The sequence below is a fragment of the Panicum virgatum genome, chromosome 2N (assembly GCF_016808335.1).
Source record: "Panicum virgatum strain AP13 chromosome 2N, P.virgatum_v5, whole genome shotgun sequence".
Lineage (NCBI taxonomy): Eukaryota > Viridiplantae > Streptophyta > Magnoliopsida > Poales > Poaceae > Panicum > Panicum virgatum.
The window spans coordinates 63,899,146-63,920,790 of NC_053146.1; the positions used below are offsets into that span (position 1 = coordinate 63,899,146).

A 21,645-nucleotide genomic window follows, 5' to 3' on the forward strand; every position below is an offset into this window, starting at 1 on the left:
CAAATCGTGAGCTCATGGATTTGACAACTAATTCCTTTGATAAATAAAACCAGGAAAATGAAAAACAAATTAATTAATACTGCTGCGCCAACCGCTAATATAGATTCCTGCAAAATTTATTACGTGGAATCAAATAATTCTATGTACTCTGTTTGGAATATAAATTGTGTTACTCTTTAGAAATAAATAAATTCAAAAAATTTCTCATAAACCGTAACATATTTTAGAGAAGAAAATGGTAAGTAAAGACTTCTTAATGGCCGACCATATTTTGATATGAACGCACGGTCTCATATATCCATGGGAACCGTTTACGGAGAAGTAATTTATTTCTACTGCCCTCTCTTTAAAAAAGGTGTAGTTCTCGAACTGGCTGTCAAATTCAAATTCTGATTGTATTGAATTTCTTTTAAACCTTCGAAGACGTCACTTGTATATATTTTGATAATATTTTTTAAATACACATAAATTACTTACATAGATAAGAAAAATACCAGCGTGAATTAGTAAAAATGTTAAATTAACTTGCTAAAGTCACCTATCACAGATCATGCAAATAAACCTCCACCTATCCCGACACAATTGTTTGCTATTATCATCTAATCATATCATCCAATTATCTTCTAAATATCAACCCCAATGCGAACTTAACTAAGGGTGTGTTTAGTTAGTGAAAAAATTTGGGTTTTGGTACTGTAGCATATTTCGTTATTACTTGACAAATAATATCCAATTATGGACTAATTAGGTTTAAAAGATTCAGCTCATGCTAATCAGTTAGACTGTGTAATTAGTTATTTTTTCAACTGCATGTAATGTTCAATGCATGTGTCCGAAGATTCGATGTGATGGATACTGTGCAAAATTATTTGGGAACTAAACAGGACCTAAATAAACTCAAATGACATGGAAAGAAAAGATTTGACAGCATGGCAACACCAGAACCCCCGTTTGGTTCAGTTGCGCTACTCGCGCTACAAAAAGAATCTTACATGCATGAAGTAATAAACGAAGTTTATTTGCAAACTTTTTTATGGTTGGGTGTAATTTTTCGCGACGAATCTAATGATGATAATTAATCGATAATTGACTACAGTAATACTACAACAACCAACTTATAATCGTGTGGTCAATGACCTCATTAGATTCGTCTCATGAAATAGCGCAGGAATTGTGGAGTTAGTTTTATAAACTGTCTAATTATTCATCAAAGTTAATCGATTTTCCTGGGTCAGAAGCCCATGACCATGACGAAGGGGAAAAAGTCTACATGACCCCCTGAACTATACTGTCAGTACACTTAACCCCCCGAACTCAAAAACCGGATGTTTAACCCCCTAAACTTTGGAAAACCGGACGAAACACCCCCTGAGCGGTTTTGGATGGTGGTTTTGCCACCGTGGAAGCCATGTCAGCGCCACCTAGATGCAAACGTGGCGCGGGGCCCACACGTCAGTGCCCATATCTCATCTACTGTCTGTCGTCCCTCTCGGTGGCTCTCGTCGCCCTTTCCCGTGCCCCTAGCCGCAGGACGCCGCTCCTCCGACGCCGCTGCTTCCTGCGCCGCCACCGCTCCTCGAGCTCCGCCGCGCCCGTTCCTCGAGCGAGCAGAAGCTCACTCCCGCCGCCGCCCACGCCGGCCTGGCCATAGGCGGGGGAGGGCCTCGCCGCGGCGGGGCGCGAAGCAGGGGCCGCGGGCGGGCGTGCTCCACCCGCGCGCGCCGGCCTGGCGTGCCTTCTCCACCTCCCCGGCGGCGTCGCCTCGGCGCAGCAGGAGGGGCGCGGGCCTCGCGGGCGGAGGGAGCAGAGGGAGAACGAGGGAGGAGGGGGGCGAGCTCCACTGCCGTCGACCTCAGAAAGAGGGGCGCGGGCCTTGCGGGCGGAGGGAGCAGAGGGAGAACGAGGGAGGAAGGGGGCGGCGCCCCGCGCGGGCGTCCACGGCGAGCTCGGCCGCCGCCCCGCGCGAGCGTCCATGGCGAGCCGTGCCGAGCTCAGCCGCCGGCCCGCGCCGTGGCCCTGCGCCGGCCGAGCTTGAGCTCCAAGAGGGTCAGCTCCATGCTTCGCCACCGAGGCCGGCGCGCGCGCGAGCTCCAGCTCCGGCGACCGGCGTGCGAGGGAGCGGAGGGGCGAGGAGCAGAGGAAGGGCAGTCGAAGCACGGGAGGGAGGGCCAGGCGGGTGGCGATGCGGACGAGGGGTTGCGCCGACACGCTGCCTCCCTCCAGCCCAAGCCAGCTCACCGCCTCGCGCCGCCCTCGGCCGGCCCGCCGCCTCACACCGGCGCCATCGGAGCTGCCCGGCGCACCGCCTCCCTCCAGCCCCGGCCAGCTCACCGCCTCACGCCGCCCCCGGCCGGCCCGCCGCCTCGCGCCGCCCCAGCTGGAGCTGCCCAACGCGCCACCTCCCTCCAGCACGGCCCCCCGCCGGCTCACCGCCTCGCGTCGTTCCCGGCCGGCCCGCTGCCTCGCACCGCCCGAGACCGAGGTTGCGTCGGCGAGCCGCCTCGTCCATCGAAGGACAAGGCAGGAAGGGAAAAGTAGAGATGGGCACTGATGTGTGGGCCCCGCGCCACGTTTGCATCTAGGTGGCGCTGACATGGCTTCCACGGTGGCAAAACCACCATCCAAAACCGCTCAGGGGGTGTTTCGTCCGGTTTTCCAAAGTTTAGGGGGTTAAACATCTGGTTTTTGAATTCGGGGGGTTAAGTGTACTGACAGTATAGTTCAGAGGGTCACGTAGACTTTTTCCTGACGAAGGTCAAACAGCCGCCGCCGCCGCCACACCAGCTCGTGTGAAACCCCTCGAACCCCAACCTCTCGCACGGGGCCCACCATTGGCAGTCCTAAAGCCTACCAGCGGCAGCGAGCAGGGCTGCCCTGGAAGGCAACCGGCGCGTCCGATCCGCTGCCCTCTACCTCCCGAATCCAGAGGGGAAGCGCGATCGAGCCGGGGACGGGACGACCAGCGAGGCAGCCACCCGGCCACCCCCCTCAATTTCCGCAGCCCCGCCGCCCCCTCCCTCCTCTCACCTCCCTCGCCCCCCAAACCGCTCTCCCTCTCCCCCCAAATTCCAATCCGCAACCAAACCCCACCTCACTCAAAACCCCCGCCGCCGCTCCCTTCCGCGAGCCCCCATGGCCGCGGCCGTCAAGGTGAGTGACGGGGCCCATCGTTCCTGTCGGATTTCTGATGCGCATGCGCGCGGTGCTGATTCGGTGTTGGTTTTCGTGGTGTGCGTGTTCGTGTCGGCGCGGCGATGCAGGAGGCGAAGGTGCTGATGGTCGGGGCGGGAGGAATTGGCTGCGAGCTGCTCAAGACGCTCGCGCTCTCCGGATTCAGTGACATACACATCGTAAGTACCTGCTGCTCGCTTCCTCACTGTTTGTTGCTGTTCGACTCTGCGGGTCTAGGGTTGCTGCCTTGCTCGGCTCGGCCCAGGCTTTCGCGTTACCTCTGTAGATGGCGGCACAGCGGCTGGCTGGTGTCGTACCCGCCTGGTAGTGGGATCTGTAATAGGGATAGCGTTGACTCAGAGCTGAGAAGTGACCGTATACTGTTTAATCCACAAGCTGGCAATCTGCTGCACCACTGGAGTACATACCGTAGTGCTGGGGAGTGTACTCTTACTTGCAGCTGTGCTTGCTGGGGGCTGTATTGCCTTTTAGGTCACTCCTTGTTAGAATAATGCTAGCGGTCTTGCTCTTAACAAGCTCATCCTTTCCTGTCCTGGTGCTTATGTTTTTTTAAGTTCAGGAAAGTTTCAGTTGTTACATTAATTCTGTTTTGTTCAATGTATTTTATAAGCAGTTTATTTATGAATGGACACATTCTAGTCCTTGTACAGGCAACTAAACTGCACGAATCAATGTGTTTAAAATGGTCAAGTGCCCATGAGTATTATTTGTGCAGCTGTCTAGGAATCTTGTTATTGTTATTTTCTTGGTCGAACAAAATTTGTGATACGACTTATAAAAAAGCTATTCCGCAGCCAACAAAACTTACTGCATTTGGCTCTTGGCATAGAACCAGGTGGGAAAGTGATTCCGAATTTGTCCCCATCCCCATCCCAAAAAACAGCATCCATTTTTTTTGTCAAAATAAACTTTGCCTTAAATTAATTTTGGCATAACACAGGGTGATAAAATGAGTACTCATTCATTCTCCTGCATCTGTTCATTTTCCTCGTTTCTCTGCCATCTATCATATTGGCTACTATTATGGATTTATCGCCTTCTTAACTCCGACAGATTGGTAAGTATGCCTTTGTGAAGGTCATGTTCCCTTATTGCCGATGGAACTAATAAATCTGACTCTTTCCTCTCAGATGGTACACCCAAATAATTTAATCTTTCTCTGCAGATTGACCTGGACACAATTGAAGTTAGCAATCTGAATAGACAATTTTTGTTTCGGCAGAGTCATGTTGGGCAGTCAAAAGCCAAAGTAAGTTGCCTATATGATTAGTGTAACAGTGTAATTTCTGTAATAGCTTTGTTGTCTTCACCTGGTACTTATTCTTTTTCCTCATGCTGTTTTATCCCATTGGTCTTGCCAGGTTGCTAGAGATGCTGTTTTGAAATTTAGGCCAAATATAAATATAACACCATACCATGCAAATGTGAAGGATTCTAAATTCAATGTTGAATTCTTCAAGCAATTTAATGTGGTTCTGAATGGTCTTGATAACTTGGATGCTAGACGCCATGTTAATCGCCTTTGCCTTGCTGCTGAAGTTCCTTTGGTTGAAAGTGGTACTACTGGTTTTTTGGGACAGGTGAGGAGTCCGTATACTACAGTTAACTTGTGCTAGAACTTACAGCTTTATTTCATATTATTTTAGTATGTATGTGGTTTTAATTTGTACAAATGACACCTTTTGTACATATCAAATATTCAAGTATCTTGTTACATCTGCCAGTACCACTTATTGTTATGGGTTCTGGTTATGTGTCCTTTTCTTTGTGCATGTTAGAGTATATTAGGGATATCTCTATATTAGGTAGATTAGGATTGTATCCGTATCCTACCAGATCTGTAGGAGAGGCTTCTTGCCCTCTAAGTCATGTACCCCTATATATTCAGCCCCAAGGCTCAGGCTAATACAATCCATCAATTACGCATCTCTATTCTCTCCTACAGTGCACAGCAGTTTAGAATTGTTACCATATAGCATGTTTTGTCAGTGACACGGCCATAATGTTTATTACATGTGTTCATCTTTCTGCCTTAGTATACAAGTGTGAAGTTGTTGTTTGATTATAAATAAAATAATAGGAAAACATGAAGGATATAACATGAAAGAGAAGGATGTACCATTTAGTCATTGCATCTTAGTATACATATAATACGTTTCCTGCTGTATTCTAACTTTACTAAAGGTACTTTTGTTATTACATAATCATTCTTAACTGTGCCAAAGATATGCCACTAATGTTGATTAAATCAATACACCCTCCTTATTACTTGTTACCGCTCATATATTGCAGGTTACTGTTCACGTCAAGGGTAAAACAGAATGCTATGAATGCCAGCCTAAACCTGTCCCGAAATCATATCCTGTCTGCACAATTACAAGCACACCATCAAAGGTTACTTACTTTTCTTTTTCTTATTTGTTTCTTTTGTTGGACTGACTACTATGTTGTATATCCTCTCTCTTTTTTTGTTTTCATGTATTCATGCAAGACAATTTTCTAACATGTAGATTTTGTTAGTGAACATCTCGTGGAATGCAGTTTTCAGTAACATTGATAAATATAGGAAGGAGTATTTATGGCATAGTTTGCAGATGTTAAAAATGCTTATTCCCCCATATTTATAGATATTTAAGTAAGTTAAATGGAAGCTGGAAAGAGAATTCAATTGAATGGTTCTATTGGATTTAGTTGGACATGACTTGTCATGTTGCATGTCTCAGAATTGAAAAAAATGATCTGTATGCGTGAAAATGTGCATTACTCTTACAGGCATCACATATTTTGTTTTGTCATCTCTTTTTTTCCCGATTGTTTTGTCATCTCTAATGTGACTAAATTTTAAATGTCAGCCTGTTTGCCTGGTGACTTTGATAAGACCTTTGTGCATTTACAGTTTGTGTTATTGTGCATTGTACAAGAAAATCTGATTGGTTCTCAATTTTAGCATTAATGAGATTCCATCTCCTTGCAGTTTGTGCACTGCATTGTTTGGGCGAAGGACCTGCTTTTTGCAAAACTATTTGGTGATAAAACCCAGGATAATGATCTTAATGTGCGCTCAAATGATGATAGCAGTTCAAAAACTGATGTTTTTGAAAGGAATGTAGATGAAGATCTCCTGCAATATGCCAAGAGGATATATGATCATGTATTTGGCTACAACATTGAAACTGCCTTAGCTAATGAGGAAACTTGGAAAAATCGGAAAAAGCCAGACCCAATATACATCAGAGATGCATTGCCAGAAGACACTGTTCAGCGAAATGGTTCCTCTCGGGACCACAAGAATGAGGAGCACGAACCATCTGCTATGGTGTCCCTAGGTCTTAGAAATCCACAAGAGATATGGAGTCTTGCTGACAATTCAAGAGTATTCTTGGAGGCTCTGAAATTAATTTTTGAGAAAAGAGAGAAGGTCTGTATTCATTCTAGTTCAATGACATCGAGTTTTTCTTTATAAATAAACTATTTCAGATTTTTCTATTTTTTGTCTCAGGAAATAGGGAACCTTATTTTCGACAAGGATGACCAATTGGCTGTTGAGTTTGTTACTGCTGCAGCTAATATCAGAGCTTCCTCTTTTGGAATACCACCGCATAGCCTTTTTGAAGCTAAAGGTGTTGCTGGAAACATAGTCCATGCTGTGGCAACTACCAATGCCATAATAGCTGGTCTAATTGTCATTGAAGCAATTAAAGTGCTAAAGGGTGATTATCAGAACTATAGGTAAACTGCATTCGTAATCTGTCATATTGTTTTTTGCACCAATAATTTCTACCTTAAATATTGCTGTTCATTCCAAAGTGCGTGCTTTCTGTTTATGTTAGCTTCAGAAGAGTTATGTTGTGAAATTTCTAGACAATTTGAACTTGTTTTCTTTCTCATTATAATGTTATTTGTTTCATTTAGTTGCTTAATTGTTTGGGGCTTGGGTAAAATAAAAGTATTGTAACTTGACATTTCGTACTTTACAGAATGACATATTGTCTTGAACAACCATCAAGGAAGATGCTCTTGATGCCTGTAGAACCTTTTGAACCTAATAAATCGTGCTATGTCTGCTCTGAGGTATTTACGCCTTTCTAGATTTGTTATTATCACATTTATCTGTTTCTTCGTCACTGACATGAACAAAAACTGAATGCAACAGACCCCACTTATTCTGGAGGTTAATACTAAGACAACAAAGCTCCGGGAAGTCATTGACAAAGTTATCAAAAGCAAACTTGGAATGAACCTTCCTTTAGTAATGGTTGGTGCCACACTTGTTTTTGAGGATGGTGAAGGTTTGGAGTCGGATGAGGCTGCAAATTATGCTTTAAACCTCGAAAAGGTACTGTTCAAGCCAAGTGATTGATATGCCCTGTGGCATGTATTAATAAAGTTTTCTTTCTTTTTCTTTAGAAGTTTGCAACCCTTAGTTTTGTTCTTAAGTTAGTTTTCTTTTTATTTGCAGCCTTTAGTTGTGTTTATGACCATTGTAATTGATACATTATTGCAGGTCTTGGCGGAACTTCCAGCTCCAGTTGTAAATGATACAAAGCTTACGGTCGAGGATTTCCAGCAGGAGCTTAAATGCAGCATCAACATCAAACACAGGTTCCTTTTTTTGTGCCCTTTCTATTGACCATGCATCCTATAATTTCCATCGGTTCCATTTTTTAAAGATCTTGTTGCCTTCTCTGTGTATATTGCACTCTTTTAAAGAAATTTGAGCTACATCTCTTATTATGTAACTTGTTGCCTTATTTGACTAATCAATAAAGAAACCTCTTATGCCAGATATGTAACTGAGATATATCTACTTGACGGCAAAATTACTTTATATGCTTTATATACAAAGGTGGAACTGTATGTTGTAAACTGTACATTTGCACGTGCACTTATATTCATTTATTTAATGGCCATTGCAGGGATGAGTTCGATGAGGAGAAAGAGCCTGATGGAATGGTTCTTTCTGGGTGGTCCGGTCCAGTGGATAAGCAAATTACCAGTAATGGTGATAAAAGATTGGTTCCATCTTCATCCAGTGCAGATGACGTTGATAGTACAGCTGATGATTTATCAGTGAAACCTGGAATGAAGCGCAAGCTGAATGAAATCCTAGAGTCGCAGGAAAATTTTGATGCCCTCCAAAATAAATCTGATGTTGGTTCCAGTAGCGCACAAGTCGTTGAAGATGATGATGATGACATAGTTATGCTCGATGAGGACCCGAAGCAAGGCAAGAAAAAGAGATTGCAATAGCAACTCCAGAGATAACAGCTTTTGACTCGCGGCGTCATGGCTAACACATTATTTGATCATGACATCTTTTGTAACTTACCTATGCGGTGATGTGCTAGGCTGATGGTGTTGAGGTATTGGTAACAATGCCCGGATGCTTTTTTGGCCTTTTAGATGCTGTCTTGTAGGATTGTAATTTGTAGTGTTTAGGCACATGAGCAACTAATGCTGTTCTGACAGCCTGCTGCAAGATAGCAGTTATCTCATGAGCCTAAAGTTCCTTCGTTGGTGATGATTTTTGTTCAGTTAGGTTGACCTGTTAAACCACTAAGGTTTCATTCTGAAACCACTACGGTTATATTCCCTGGGTCTGGATGTCCGTTCTGATCCTGTAATATTTTTTAGAGATTTTTAGCGCCAGTGAGGCAGTGACCTGCGAGAATAAACTTTGAAGTGGTTCAGAAGTCATCTCGCTCTTCGTTTTCTGTTCAGCTTCTTGTTAGAAGATATCGGATTGATCATGCCTCTTTTTTTTTTCGAATTAGGCATCTTTTAATGAAATACGCTCGTTCTAGTCTAGTAGACGGTAGACCACAACCAATTCAAAAATAATGTCAGTGGAAGTCAGAAATCAGAATGATGCGTCATCTTGCAGATAATAAAAGCACAAATTTAGTTTCCGTCCCACACTGTCATTCAGTGCAATTATACAAGTTCTGCCCCCAAGAACAAGCTACAACAGGAAATCGGCATTTAACTTTGGTGGCCAGGGACCACGTTAGAGAAGCCTCATCCATCAAAATCGGCATCCCTAGAACGGGAAGACGATCCATCTGCATAAAAGAGTCCAAAACTCTTGACGCCCGATTCCAACTGGTTCAAACTTGAACGCATCTCACGCAGACCAACAGGAAATAATGAAGAAATTCATCAATGCAGAAAAATCCGAACCAACTTCCGGCCGCCGCCGGACTTCTGGATCCCGTTCAAGAGCGAGGCGCCCCTCAGGTGGCAGACGAGCGCGCAGAACGCGACCCCGAGCAGGAACGTAGCGAGCCGCCGGAGTCCGCCGCGTCGCGCCCTCCGCCCCCTCCCCATTACCTCGGCCCAGACGCCGAGCGCCTGCCCCAGGCCGGAAGCGTTCCAGGCCTCCGCGAGCGCCGCGAGCCTGTCACCGCCAAGCGCCAGGGAGAGCGCGACCACCGCGAGGTCCTCGGCCGGCGTCTTCCTCCTCCTACCAAACCTGAACCACCCGCCGCCGCCGGGGAGCACGACAGTGAGGGGGCGCGGTCGGGGTAGAAGGCGGCGGAGGGAGGTGGAAACGAGGCGGCGCACGGGCTTCGGCGGGAATGCGATTGGCTTGGGCTTCGCGCGGCGGCGGCTGCGGCCGCCGCCGTGGGCGGCGCCACAGTTGCAGCTGATGGCGGTGGAGACAGGGTCGGCGAGGGAGAGGCGCGGGGGTCCGAGGATCTGGGGTTGGAGCATCGTGTGAGCGCGCGGCGATGGATGGGTGGAGCGAGGCCAAGCCGCCAAGGCTGTAACCGTCTGGTGTTTTCCCGGTGGCCAATGCGCCGCAGAGGGGCTGAGAGAGGAAGAGGCTGCTTTCAAATTCGCATCCGTACGAACGCGTCGATTTTATAGGGAACAATTCAATTCCTGCGAAATTCGAGGATTTTTTATGATTCCTAAACGGGGCTAAAGAACCTCCATTATTGCATCTGGCATTGCTCAGGGCCATCCAGCCAATCAAATTGAGGATTGCTTGCTTGGGTGGAATTTGGACGGCTAGAACATTTGCCTGGTCCAGAACACCACCAATCCACCATGCTCGTAGATGCTCCAGGAAAGCTTGGGTGAACTTTCAAAAAGAAAAAAAAAGAAAGGCTTAAAAAGGGTACCAATAGCACATTTCTGCAGCCTTGATTAAAGTGCAAAACATCAAAAAATTGGCATGAAAATTCATTGATGAGCAATGTTCCGAACATCAGTATAAGAGACTAATTCTCAGTTCTCTACAATCGATCAAATACAGTTACGAAAAACATGTAATGTTTTTGGGTCACAAGAAATATGAATGGAGAACTTCAAAACAACAAAGAAATATGACTGGTGAATCATCACTGGGGTGAAACAGCCTGACATATGTGGTGGGGAGCCTCAGCTTTGTACGCTTCAACTTTCTAGCTGTGGCGCGAAAACAACAAATGGATGAAAAAAACGTCATGTTTGTTAAACTTATTGTGTAAGGGAGCATGATGCTCGTTGTCCTTTGTGCAATGCACATCTCTTCCTCCCTTCGATTGGCTTATTCATACAAGGTGAACCGTCTGGTGTACGGGCGCCACATGTACACGGCCATCCTGAGCTTCTGGAAAACGAAGCACCAGCGACCTCTATACCACTGTCTTGCACACATACTTTTCTTCCTGCAATTGGCACCATTTTGCAGGACCCATTATCTGCCACTGCTCCACAGATAGGCGTTGCATGATCTCTCATTCTTGTCTGAGATCCTGACCCTCTTGGTGCGTGCGTGCTTGCTGATTTCTTCTGTGCCTTGAGCAGCTCAAACCATATTCTTCCAGAAGGCTGCGGCTCCTGGGACTCAGGTTCAGCAAGGGAAGCCTTCTCTTCACAGATACAAGCATCCTGGGAGGCATCATGTGTTCCATCTTCTGTAGGAGCTTCTCTAGTTTTCACCTCTTCTGCTTTGATGCTATTGCTTTGTCTTAGAGATTCCTCCACAGTTACAGAGATATTTTTGGGCAATATTTCACTTTCTTGTGCTCGATCTGAGTTGTCCAAATCTTCAGTTAGGTGAGGTATGGATTCAATAACCTCTTGTGTTCTATCCAAGTTGTCCAAAGCTTCAGTTAGGCGAGGTATTGGAATCTCAGCTTGGCAAGGGTAGCTAGTAGATGAGCTTTTAGGGCTGCCTTTGACTCTTCTTCCTTTGTGTGAGCTGCATCTCTTTCTTCCTTCAACTGGGTGCTCCAGGCAAGAAGAACCATCTTCTAGCACCACTCCACAAAAAGAGTTAGATTCTTGTATTGGTACAGTTCTCCGTTTTGTGACATCAATCTTTTTTACTTTGTGCCCTTCGGACCTCCTTCTATGTGCCTGTCTGTTACCACAAGGAATACCAGATATTTTCTTCGAGGGAATATCAATTGCCTCGCCTCCACTGTCTTCTGAGTTAACTAGCTGAGGCCTGAAACCAACAAATGTACGAACTCTTGGGAGCATACTTTTCATAATGCCAGGCGAGGTGTTAACTGACCCACTTCCCTTTATCTTTATACCCGCTTTTACTCCAAATATATCTTGTTTCATGTGGCGTACTCTGCTAAGTAGAGATGATCTATGGCTGGCGGCTCCCTGTTCTAACTTGAGCAGTATTTCTTCACGACGGCAAGCACCATTCTGAAGCTTGTTCCATGCGTAATCAAATACCCTCAGCAACAGTGCCTCAGTCTTCTCAGCTTCTTGTTTATTATCCATCTATTTGATTCCAATAGTAGAAAAGAAAGATAAGAATGAAAAATGTTAATGCATTCAGAGAATATGAAATTACGATGTTAACAGCTACAGATGAAAAGGGCAACTGAAAATCCGTAACTGATCCTTTCTCTGTGTTTTTTTAAAAGCGACTAAAGAAATATTGAGGGATTTCCCTACGTCCATTAGAGTGATGGAAGAGGAACCGAATCATCTTGATCCTAAGTCTAAATCTTACACCGTTTTAGTTACAAGATGCCATGATACAAATATTACATCCAAGTACAGTTCCATGAACAAGTGAATTGGAATTAGGTAGTCGCTTTGTGGAACTGCATAGTGATATTGTCAACTGAAGTTAAATGCAATTCTGAATGTAATACCGGAGTAAGCAGTGAAGGTAAGACTAGAAACCTTTAGGAGGAAGTATTGTTATTACTGTATATAAAAACAAGCTAAGATTATGAGCACCAAACCCAACTAACAATTCAAGGGTAGAACTAGAATGATTATTAAAAACTGAAGCCAAGTGTACATTCAGCAATAAACAATGTGCAATGAATATAAAGAGCAAACATATTCTTTATCACTTCGAAACATGTTAATGTTGCAAAGTTTATCAGAAGAATTTGAGGAAATTATAAACCACATTTAATTATAGACACAATGTTATTTTATCAGCAGAACATCTAATGCTAACTATGGATCAGAGGCTACTCAACTATTGTGGACATTTAAATCATAGACATCCTTGCAGTTCAGAAAACTTCAAACCAGATTCTCGTTCAGAATTCAGACACAATTGGCATGTTAATGTATTTCGTACAATACTAGTAACAGTTCACCCACCCAAAATCGAAGAAAGGGAAAGGATCACCAAGAGCACTCACCAGTGCACACCGAAACACTATGGAATAGCCTCTGGAGAACACTTCTGTGAACAATCCAGGCCCCGCAGCCGCAGTGACCACATTCGCCTCATCTTTACCAGCAGAGCCTAGCGAATTCCCAGTGTCCAGATGCGACCCCGAGCGGCCATACTGCTGCAGCCTCGCCCTGACGCTGTCGGCCTGCCCGAGGTACACCACGACGACGCCTCGCGAATCACGCCTCCGGGCCCTGGCGCCCTCGTCGGACGCGCCGGCGACACCCAGCTCGTAGAGACCGGGGAAGTTGTCAGGGAGGTTCCGGATGCGGTACCTCTGGACCCCCTCCTTGCCGGCGGAGTGGTCCTCCCAGTCCGACGGCCCGACCAGAACCTGGAAATGGGAGAAGTCAGAGCTTGAAGCGCAGATCGGATACGAATCAGAACCCAAGATGTTCCGGCTGGGCACCGAAATTCGATGCGAGATGGCAAATAGGCAGGCGCCGTGAGCCAGATCCTGTGGAGCGCGCATCGTCTGCTCGGCCAGCTCGTGGCGGCGACAGGAGCAGACAGAGGAAGAGGAGGGTGAGCGCGCACCTTCAATGGGGAGAAGAGGGAGTCGTGCTTGGTGCGGGGGCAGTCCTCCCGCTTCAGCCTGGTGGTTACGGCGGGGGCGGGGGCGGCGGCCGCAGGCATCGCTCGGCCGGGCCTGCTCCCACGGTGGACCGGGAGGGTGTCGGGATCCCCTCAGGCCTCAGCGCCGCCGCTGCCGCGCCGCCGGCAGTCCGGCATCGCCGCCGGGAGCGGGCTCGTGACGTGTTTTGAAAATCCCGGGCTCCTTGGTTGGACTGCGCGGGCCGTGCGTGCACGGGCGTGGGTCGGACCTGAGCCGAGCCCGGGCTTTGATGAACCACGAGCGCGCTTGTGGTTTTGGTGGGACCACCAGTTTTATCTGACGAACAGCTGGGCAGCGCGTGAGCCGTTGGATGGACGATCCACTGTCCAGATTAAATGCGGTGGAAAACATGACATTTTTCGTTATGAACCGTTGAGTTGTCAATTTGACAATGTCAAGCAGTACTATCCCTCTTTTTTTTAAAAAAAACTCTTGGTGTGCTTCCATTGTCATCAAGATTCGTGAAAATTGATAAATCCTCTAGACTTTTGACCCTAGGCTTATGTTTTATGGGTAGGTATGACAAGAAATAGATGGGGCGATAAAGTGTTTGAATGATAGAAGATAGCTAAAGTTGACGATGCCTTTGGTTAGAATGGGCAAACTCTGAACCTCAAGTAGTTTCAGTTCCTAAATCTGATGATTGTGGGTTGAATCATTGTGCAAACAATGCATGGTAATATATTGATTCACGATAATTAACCACTAAATGTGAGCAAGTGAGAGGAGCGATATAAGATACAACATTATAACAAAATGGCAGGGGCCAAAAGGGCCACAAGTGAGAGAGGGTGGGCAGCTGGGTACTCCGTTCCACAATGCAACTCTCGCTTCCCAAAAAGTCAAATAATTACAAGTTTAACTAAATTTATACAAATAATATTAACATATATGTTACAAAATACATATCATTAGATTAATCACGCAATTATTTCTGTACTAAATCTATTTGAAGACATAAGTGTTAGCAAACTTTTATATAAATTTAGTCAAACTTAAAATTGTTTGACTCATCGGGAAGCAAGAGTTGCAATCTTTTTATGTGACGGAGGGAGTACTAAAGTTGATGTTGCACGTAATGTGTTGTGACCATTTAACGAAGTACATCTTTTATGGAGGAGAAATCTTAAATTTGATGATATATGTCATTTTGTAATGGAGAGTCTAAACAGTGGCTTGGATTTGTCATTCTATCAATTGGTTTAAGTTTTGGCATTTGTCGCTGAATCTAAATGTATATTCTTACGCCAGCAGTACGAGTTTTTTTTTCCTTTAGTTTCGGTGGTAGAAAATCGTGCCATAAGCCCATAACCGTGGTAGTTCTATTTCGAAGCACATGGTCTAGCTAGCAGAACCATTCCATCCAAGTCTGGCAAGCAGGGCAGGCCATTGCTTGCATTTCGAGAACACAATGTACGGTAGCTGCGACGGGAAAATGCAGCCTAACCCTAGAGTACAATCTACCATAGGATTGTTATGTACAGTCGCTGATGAAAATGTACAGACACGAAGCGCCCCGTGTCACATGATCATCTCGTCGGCTAGGCAGCAACAGCACACCGCCATGACGCTGCATCACACGGCAAGAAGAAACGGTGTCGCCATCAGAACAGCAGTAATAATGCCGCATCCCTTTTCTCATGATCAGCAGCAAGAAATTGACCAATGAGATGAGGCCGCAGCGCAGCTCGAGCTTACAATCCGACCACGAAGCCGCGCTTGGCCGCCGGAGGCTCCGGGGGATCTCGCGACGGCGCCGCCGCCGCCGCCGCCGGAGGCGTCATCGGGCCCGCAGATCCTGCAGGTAGCGCAAAGCCGCAAACGCAACGCGATCAGGTGAACGGAGACAGGTGCGCGGACAGGAGACATATTATTGCCGTTGGAGCTCGATCGATTCAGAGCACGTACTGCTGCTCGCCGACGGCGACCTGCTCGCGGACGGCGACCTGCCCGCGGACGGCGACGAGGACGGCCCTTCCCCTTGTGCTCCGTCGCGATAGGAGGTGTTCCTTTGCAGCATGCTCGTTCCGCGCGCCGTCGCTCGCGGCTGGCCGGGCTGGGGAGTTTCGGAGGCGAGAAGAGTTTCTAAACGGAGACAGAGGAAGACAAAATGGGTCTCTGTCTCTATCTGTCCAATGGCCAATGCGGCAGCCCAAAAAAGGCAGGGCGAGCGATGATGCTCGGCAACGATCACGAACGTAACAAAGCTGTTACGTTTCACCCGGCTGTCACTGCCTCTCTCCCTTTTTTTTTTTTGGGTTGCTCTTAGCTGTAGCCGGCGCAGCCCTTTCTGTCATGCCTACCAGCGGCGCCAGCTTTGCAATCCATCTATTCTCAGGCAGGCGGCGCGGTGGCATGGCACGTACTGGCACGGTGCCACCTGCCTGTCGTTGTTTGGTTTCCCAGGAACGCGCGGGAGGCAGGCGAACACACCCATCCAACCAATCGCCCGGACAAAAGGAAAAGGGAAAATTGGCTGTGTAGCATGGAAAGATGTCGACTTTAGTAAAATATTATTAAAAATATCAGGTTCCGTAAAATACCACTGAAAATTGAAAACGTTACCTGAATCTATCATTCTGTCACGATAAGAGAAAACGACGTCTAACTGCCGTCCAGGTCGTCCCGTCTCCATGCTAGCTGGCCCGTTGGAGTGTCCCCTCAAAAGAGAAGACTTAAAAGTGATATAATATCAGTCCCAGGAGGCTGATAACACTTTTATTACATCAGATGGTACATCACCGTACAACTCTACGCGGAAGTGGGCAGTGAAGCGCCACTATCGCGAGGATAACAACTAACATCCACACAACGATATTAACTACGAAGAGTGGGTCATCAGAGTATTGCGCCATACGGATCTTCCTGCGGGTGACCCTATCCACAGGCAAGGTTGGGTGCAGGACAGAACCTCTACTCAACGTCTTCGGGAACGAAGTCTGGATCTTCCTCTGTAAAAATTAAGAATGGGGTGAGTACAAACGTAATCAACAAGTTTAACCACACCTACGGAGGGGGTATAAACAGAATATAATGCATAGGGTAAGTCAAGGAGAAGGCTAGGGTTTTTTTGCGGAAAGCAAATTTTTATGCAGGGGTTCATTTGAAAGAAAGGATTTTCAAAGCAAGTTTTTCCTTGTACTGGGTAACACGTAGTGTTGACCCACACAAAATCCAAGTTTTAAGCTGCTACCGGACTCCTCATCCACCGTAGCACACGGCACAATTGCCGGACACTTTTCCAAAACAACTCACGCCAACCCATCCAATCCCAGTGTAACGAACATGGCACCATTGATGCCATTTCGAGTGATTTTGGTGATCGAATGACAACACAACACTTGGACTAATATGATTGTTAAGATGATCATTCTCAGGCTTTTAGGTTCAAGTGATGACAAAGAGAAAGAGAAGATAGGCGTAGCAAGGCCCGATGGACTGCCCCTACGGGGGTTCCGCCAGGGCATCGGAGCATCCGATGGTAGTCGGAAGAACCGACGCCTTGATACTTTGGTGCAGAAGGGAATCGAAGCCAAGTCATCCTATAGGCACCGGTTGAACCGACGGTCCAAAATAGGGCATCGGTGCAATGGCCGTCCTTTGTACCAGAGACGATGTCAAGTGCCCAGAAGAAGTTTCTTCAGCACCGGTTCAACCGACGGTGCATCGGTGCATACCACCGGTGTAATGACGTCAGCATCCAGGAGAAGATTCTTTCAGCACCGGTTGAACCGGTGAGGCATCGGTGCATTGCATCGGTTCAACCGGTGGTCTCTGCGTCAGCTGTCAGGACTTCAACGGCTACTTCATGTTGTGAGTGACCGGATGAACCGACGCTACCCTGCCAAGAGGCATCGGTTCTTCCGGTGGTAGCAGATTTTCAGCTGACCGTTGGAGCAACGGCTACAAGACTTGGTGGCCTATATATACGCCTCACCCCGGCCATTTGAAGTGTGCTGGAGTTGCTGAACATCCCAAACACACCCAAGAACATCTCCAACCACCATAGAGCTTCATTGTACATCATATAGGCTTAAGCACACTTGTGAGAGTGCTTAGTGCTTGTTTAGGGATTAGTTCTTGCGAGAGCTCCCTTGAGAGAAGTCTTGCTGCGGCAAGCAACTTGTGATCTGTCGTGTGACCCTCCGTCTTGGTGTGGAGTGGCAACGACACTTTGTGCGGGGGAAGAGGAGGCCCCCTCCTTGGTGGAGAAGCTCCGTAGTGGATTTTGGCCGGGTGACCGAGAGAGACGGTGGCGGTGCTCTAGACTCGGTGTCTTGTGCGCACTTGCCTTTGCTTGCCGGCATCGCCTTGGTGGCGTAGTGCAAGACGGTGATCGGAAGAGCCTCGGTGTCCCGTGGACGTAGGCGTTTGTGCCGAACCACGTTACATGACCGTGTCTACTCGGGAGTTTGCATCCCTCTTGCACTTATCTCTTTACTTACCTTATTACGTTTCCGCATTTACTCTTTCTTGTGTGCCTTTACTTTCCTAGTTAATTTGATTAGGATTGGCTATAGGTTGCAAGTTTTTAGGGGTAAGTAGAGAGTTGCATAGATAAACCTTAGTCATAACTAGCATGTGTAGGACGTGTTAGGTTTATCGTTTGCAAGTAGATTGAGCCCTAGGTTAAAAAGCGATTAGCGACCCTATTCACCCCCTCCCCCTCTAGGGTCGGACACTCCGGTGATCCTTACACCCAGAAGAAACACTAGTTATGTGACCACACCGTAACTCGCCCAATACCGTGGGCACGGCTATTCGAATATATTCTTACTCTGCAGAGGTGTACAACTTTACCCACAAGTGGGGCACCACAGCACGATCACCTTAGTGTCGGTGCAGATCCCAACAAAGCCATTACCCACCTTAGCTAGACCTGACTAACTACCACGGGATCTACCAAGGGGTCATCGACCTATCACCGAGGTATAACCGGGGCATAAGTCACACAGAACATATCCCTTCTCTTTGGTCACCCGTTGCTCTCAGCTCTCCTGATGGCTATCAGACTAACTAGTGGGGTTTATGCTAAGCCATTGCTCATTCAACGGTCGAGTGGTTTGCACGATAGTGGAGTTAGGTGAGATGACACACCAACTCGGTCCTTAGTTGTGACAAGATGGATATCTCCCTTCCTTGCTCTACCACTCGGGTATGAGCACACCATTTGACAATTCACACAGAAGTGCCATCCATCCCGTCTATACTCATCTTTTGAAAAATTCACATTTTCCCTTCCCACAAACACTCACGCATTTTCTTTATAAAACAAGTTGTATCGTGTTTAAGGTCCTAAACGTTCTAGCAGCGATTAACATCCAAACACATCACATTCAGACATTAATCTAAGTGGTCAAGGAATGGTTATAACAAATCAAGGGGTGGCTATCCAACCATATTTTCAGCAGACAAAACATATGTAGTTTTGTAAAACAGGCTAATGGGTTGTGTTTATAAAACTGTGATAAAATATGCATCAAAAGGCGGGATTGAACTTGCCGTCTTCAAAGCCTTCCGGGAAGTCCTGATCGGGGTGCTGTCCTTCGGCTTCGGGGTCGTGGAACTGGTTCTCGTTCACTTGCTCGCCGTACCGCTCGTCGACGGGTTCTCCCTCGTTCACACCGTGATCTACGACGTAAACAAACAAACACCCAATTAAGAAAAAGAAATAAAGATTTTATCGTGGAGCTCGAATTGGAAACAATTAAGATATGGAGATAGAAGTAATATTTTTGGGTGGTTTCCTAATGGCATGGCCAAAACTATGTTAGAAATGGCGTGGTAAAGTTTCAGGTCGATCGGAAATTGTTTGGGGCATGAAATGATAAGTTACAGAGAGGTTTAGGGGTTAAATAAGGAGTCAGGGACCTGTTTGTAATTATTTTTGAGGAGATAGGGGCTTGATTGGTATTTTAGAAAATACTAGGGTTATTATGAAAAAGGTCAGGGGTTTATTTAGAAATATGTTTATATGGGGGAAGGATTTATTTTGGAATATAATAAAGGAGAGGATTTATTTTACAAAAGTATTAGAGAGGTGGGAGGTTTCTTAACAGAACAGAGAAAAGGCAGGGGGTTTTGTGCAAAAGTGCCTGTCTTCTTCCTCCCCTTTCCCGTGGAACAGGGGAGGGGGCGGTGCTCCGGCGGCGGCCTGGGGCTCGACAGCGCTTCGGGAGGAGGGGAAAAGGAAGAGGGCGACACGGGGAGTGGATTCCCGACCGCGGCTCGAGCGGAGGTGGCTCGTGGGGGCTTGGCCACGGCGGCGGGTGGCGGCGGTCGACGGCGACCGTGGCGACGCCACTGCGGAGCTTGGCGGCAACCCGGAGCTGGGGAAAAGGGGAAGGGAGGCAAGGGGGTCCTATCCCCTACCTTGGCTCGGGCTGGGGCGCAGCGAGGAGGGGGCTCCGCGGTGGCCGGCATCCTGGAGGCGGCGGCAATGGCGGTGGCGGTGCTAGGGGGCTGGAGAGGGAGCTAGGAGCGGCGATGGAGGCCGTGGGGGAGATGAGCTGCGCGGGAAGCCTATTTGTAGGCGGAGTAAGGCGTGGGGGAGCGCTACGGCCGGCCGGTGAGCTCTAGGTCGAGCTTTAATGGCAGCGGGTCCGGTGGTGGCACTGTGCTGTGCGGGCGTCGAGGCGAGCAGGGGAGGCGGTGGTGCGTAGCGGGGAGGGCGGTAGCTGGGAAGGTGCTCGGCGCAGGGGAGGTCGATGCGCGGCGGCCGTGCGAGCTCTGCTCGCAGCGTGCGCGAGCGCCGAGGCGGTGGCGCTGTGCCGTGCGGTGCGGCGAGTGGTGGGACGGGTGAGCAGTTGCGGCGCTGTTGCTTGGCGACGGGCGGCGCGGCGACTGCACGTGGGAGCAGGGGCCTGGCGCGCGCGGGCGGGGCCGGGAGTAGAGGCGAGCGGGACCAGGGGCGGCGTCGAGCCGCGAGCGGCGAGCAGCGAGCGGCACGGCGGGTGGCTCGGCCACGTGGTGCACGCGCGGGGGCGTGCGCGTGGGCAGCAAGCGCGTGGGGTCGGCCGGGAGCGGACATCAAGCGCGAGGAAGAAAGGAGAGAGGGAGAGGGAAAAAGAAAAAAGGAAAAAAGAAAAGAAAAGAAAAGAAAAGGGGAGGGAAAAAGAAAAAGAAAAAGAGAGGGAGAGAAATAGAGAGAGATCGCGCCGGCGTCGATCGCGGCGACGATCGCGACTGCACGGGCACGCGCGCTGGTCGGGCGTGACGCGCGGGACAAGAGCGAACAGGGAGACGGGACAGCGATGGATTCGGATGTCGGGACCGTTTTTTTGGGAGATTGGGAGATCGGGCGGAAAAATGATTTAAGCTCAACGATGACAATAATTTTGAAACATTTTAGCGCGTGAGTTATCTTGGTGAATTTTTGGGATGTTACACCCGTGGGAGCTAGCGAGGTCGCCTTGTTGCTGCCGACCACCGCTCGCCCCTTCGCTTTGCATCGTCGCGAGCTTCCTTCGATTTTGCGCCCGCGGATGCTGCCTCCGGCCACCCTCCAAAATGACCCACGGCCCTAAATCCCCAAGACCAGGAGATCCCGCGGCGGCCTGTCACCATGGAGGACGGTGAGGACGAATCACACTAGCAACAACTTTAATGGCTACAGCTCAAGCACTTGCACCGGCCCTCCGCTTTGCAAGCTGTCCCAGGGTGGCGGTGAGCTGTCACGGGCGTGCTCCGGGGCCGCCACGCGCGGCCTCACGAGGAGGATGATGACAGGTGCCGCCTCGACGCCGACGGGGACCGCGCCGCTGGCTTGCCCCTGCCGCCGCCCTTGCTCCGCTTCCCGACGTCCCTCGCCGGCACCGACAGGCGCTGCATAGTGGCGCGTCGGAGTGCACCGAGCGCCGGCCCGAGGAGGCGGCCGCGGCCCCGCTGGTGCAGTCCACGAATATGTGGACTAGAGATGCGCTCCGGGTGCGGCGGCGGCGGCGCGGGAGGCCTTCGACCGTGGGTTGCTCGTAGGTGCAGGGGTTGCAGAAGCACGAGAAGGCGCGGCACTTCCGGCTGGGGGGGAGGAGTCGGCGCCGGCCCGGGCGAGGCTGACGAAGGCTGGGGCCGCGCTGGCGTTGGCGCCGGCGCCGGCAGACGTGGTGTTGGTGGTGCAGCAGGAGCGCGTCAGGATCTGCGCGAGCTGCTGGTTTAGGCGGCCCGACGCGCAGGCGCGGCGGCGGCC

General features: G+C 48.6%; 3 protein-coding genes across 3 annotated transcripts; 1 reads left to right on the plus strand and 2 right to left on the minus strand.

Annotated features, from left to right (window-relative positions):
- The first annotated feature begins 2,880 nt into the window (after positions 1 to 2,880).
- LOC120658527 (SUMO-activating enzyme subunit 2-like) lies at positions 2,881 to 8,811 on the plus strand. Its single transcript, XM_039936784.1, has 11 exons — positions 2,881 to 3,150; positions 3,261 to 3,350; positions 4,358 to 4,441; positions 4,554 to 4,772; positions 5,485 to 5,586; positions 6,167 to 6,610; positions 6,692 to 6,921; positions 7,170 to 7,263; positions 7,346 to 7,528; positions 7,697 to 7,794; positions 8,109 to 8,811. The coding sequence occupies exons 1-11, from the start codon at positions 3,133 to 3,135 to the stop codon at positions 8,440 to 8,442; spliced, it is 1,896 nt and encodes a 631-aa protein (XP_039792718.1). The 5' UTR covers positions 2,881 to 3,132; the 3' UTR covers positions 8,443 to 8,811.
- Positions 8,812 to 9,048: 237 nt separating this feature from the next.
- On the minus strand, positions 9,049 to 10,039 carry LOC120658621. Its single transcript, XM_039936893.1, has one exon. The coding sequence runs from the start codon at positions 9,904 to 9,906 to the stop codon at positions 9,352 to 9,354; it is 555 nt and encodes a 184-aa protein (XP_039792827.1). The 5' UTR covers positions 9,907 to 10,039; the 3' UTR covers positions 9,049 to 9,351.
- Positions 10,040 to 10,359: 320 nt separating this feature from the next.
- LOC120658535 (protein EFFECTOR OF TRANSCRIPTION 2-like) lies at positions 10,360 to 13,642 on the minus strand. The gene is made up of 3 exons (XM_039936793.1): positions 13,382 to 13,642; positions 12,810 to 13,178; positions 10,360 to 11,922 (listed from the first exon to the last, which is right to left on the minus strand). Exons 1-3 carry the CDS (start codon positions 13,478 to 13,480, stop codon positions 10,657 to 10,659), a joined length of 1,734 nt encoding a protein of 577 aa, XP_039792727.1. The 5' UTR covers positions 13,481 to 13,642; the 3' UTR covers positions 10,360 to 10,656.
- Between the last annotated feature and the right edge of the window lie 8,003 nt (positions 13,643 to 21,645).

Bases quoted from the DNA above. Each gene is read 5' to 3' on its own strand.
- LOC120658527 (XM_039936784.1), top strand. The intron at 3,351-4,357 runs GTAAGTACCTGC...CTTTCTCTGCAG, and splicing joins GATTCAGTGACATACACATC to ATTGACCTGGACACAATTGA. The intron at 4,442-4,553 runs GTAAGTTGCCTA...TGGTCTTGCCAG, and splicing joins TTGGGCAGTCAAAAGCCAAA to GTTGCTAGAGATGCTGTTTT.
- LOC120658621 (XM_039936893.1), bottom strand. From the start codon at position 9,906: ATGCTCCAACCCCAGATCCTCGGACCCCCGCGCCTCTCCCTCGCCGAC.
- LOC120658535 (XM_039936793.1), bottom strand. From the start codon at position 13,480: ATGCCTGCGGCCGCCGCCCCCGCCCCCGCCGTAACCACCAGGCTGAAG. The intron at 13,179-13,381 runs GTGCGCGCTCAC...TCCCATTTCCAG, and splicing joins CCCTCTTCTCCCCATTGAAG to GTTCTGGTCGGGCCGTCGGA. The intron at 11,923-12,809 runs GTGAGTGCTCTT...GGAATCAAATAG, and splicing joins TAGTGTTTCGGTGTGCACTG to ATGGATAATAAACAAGAAGC.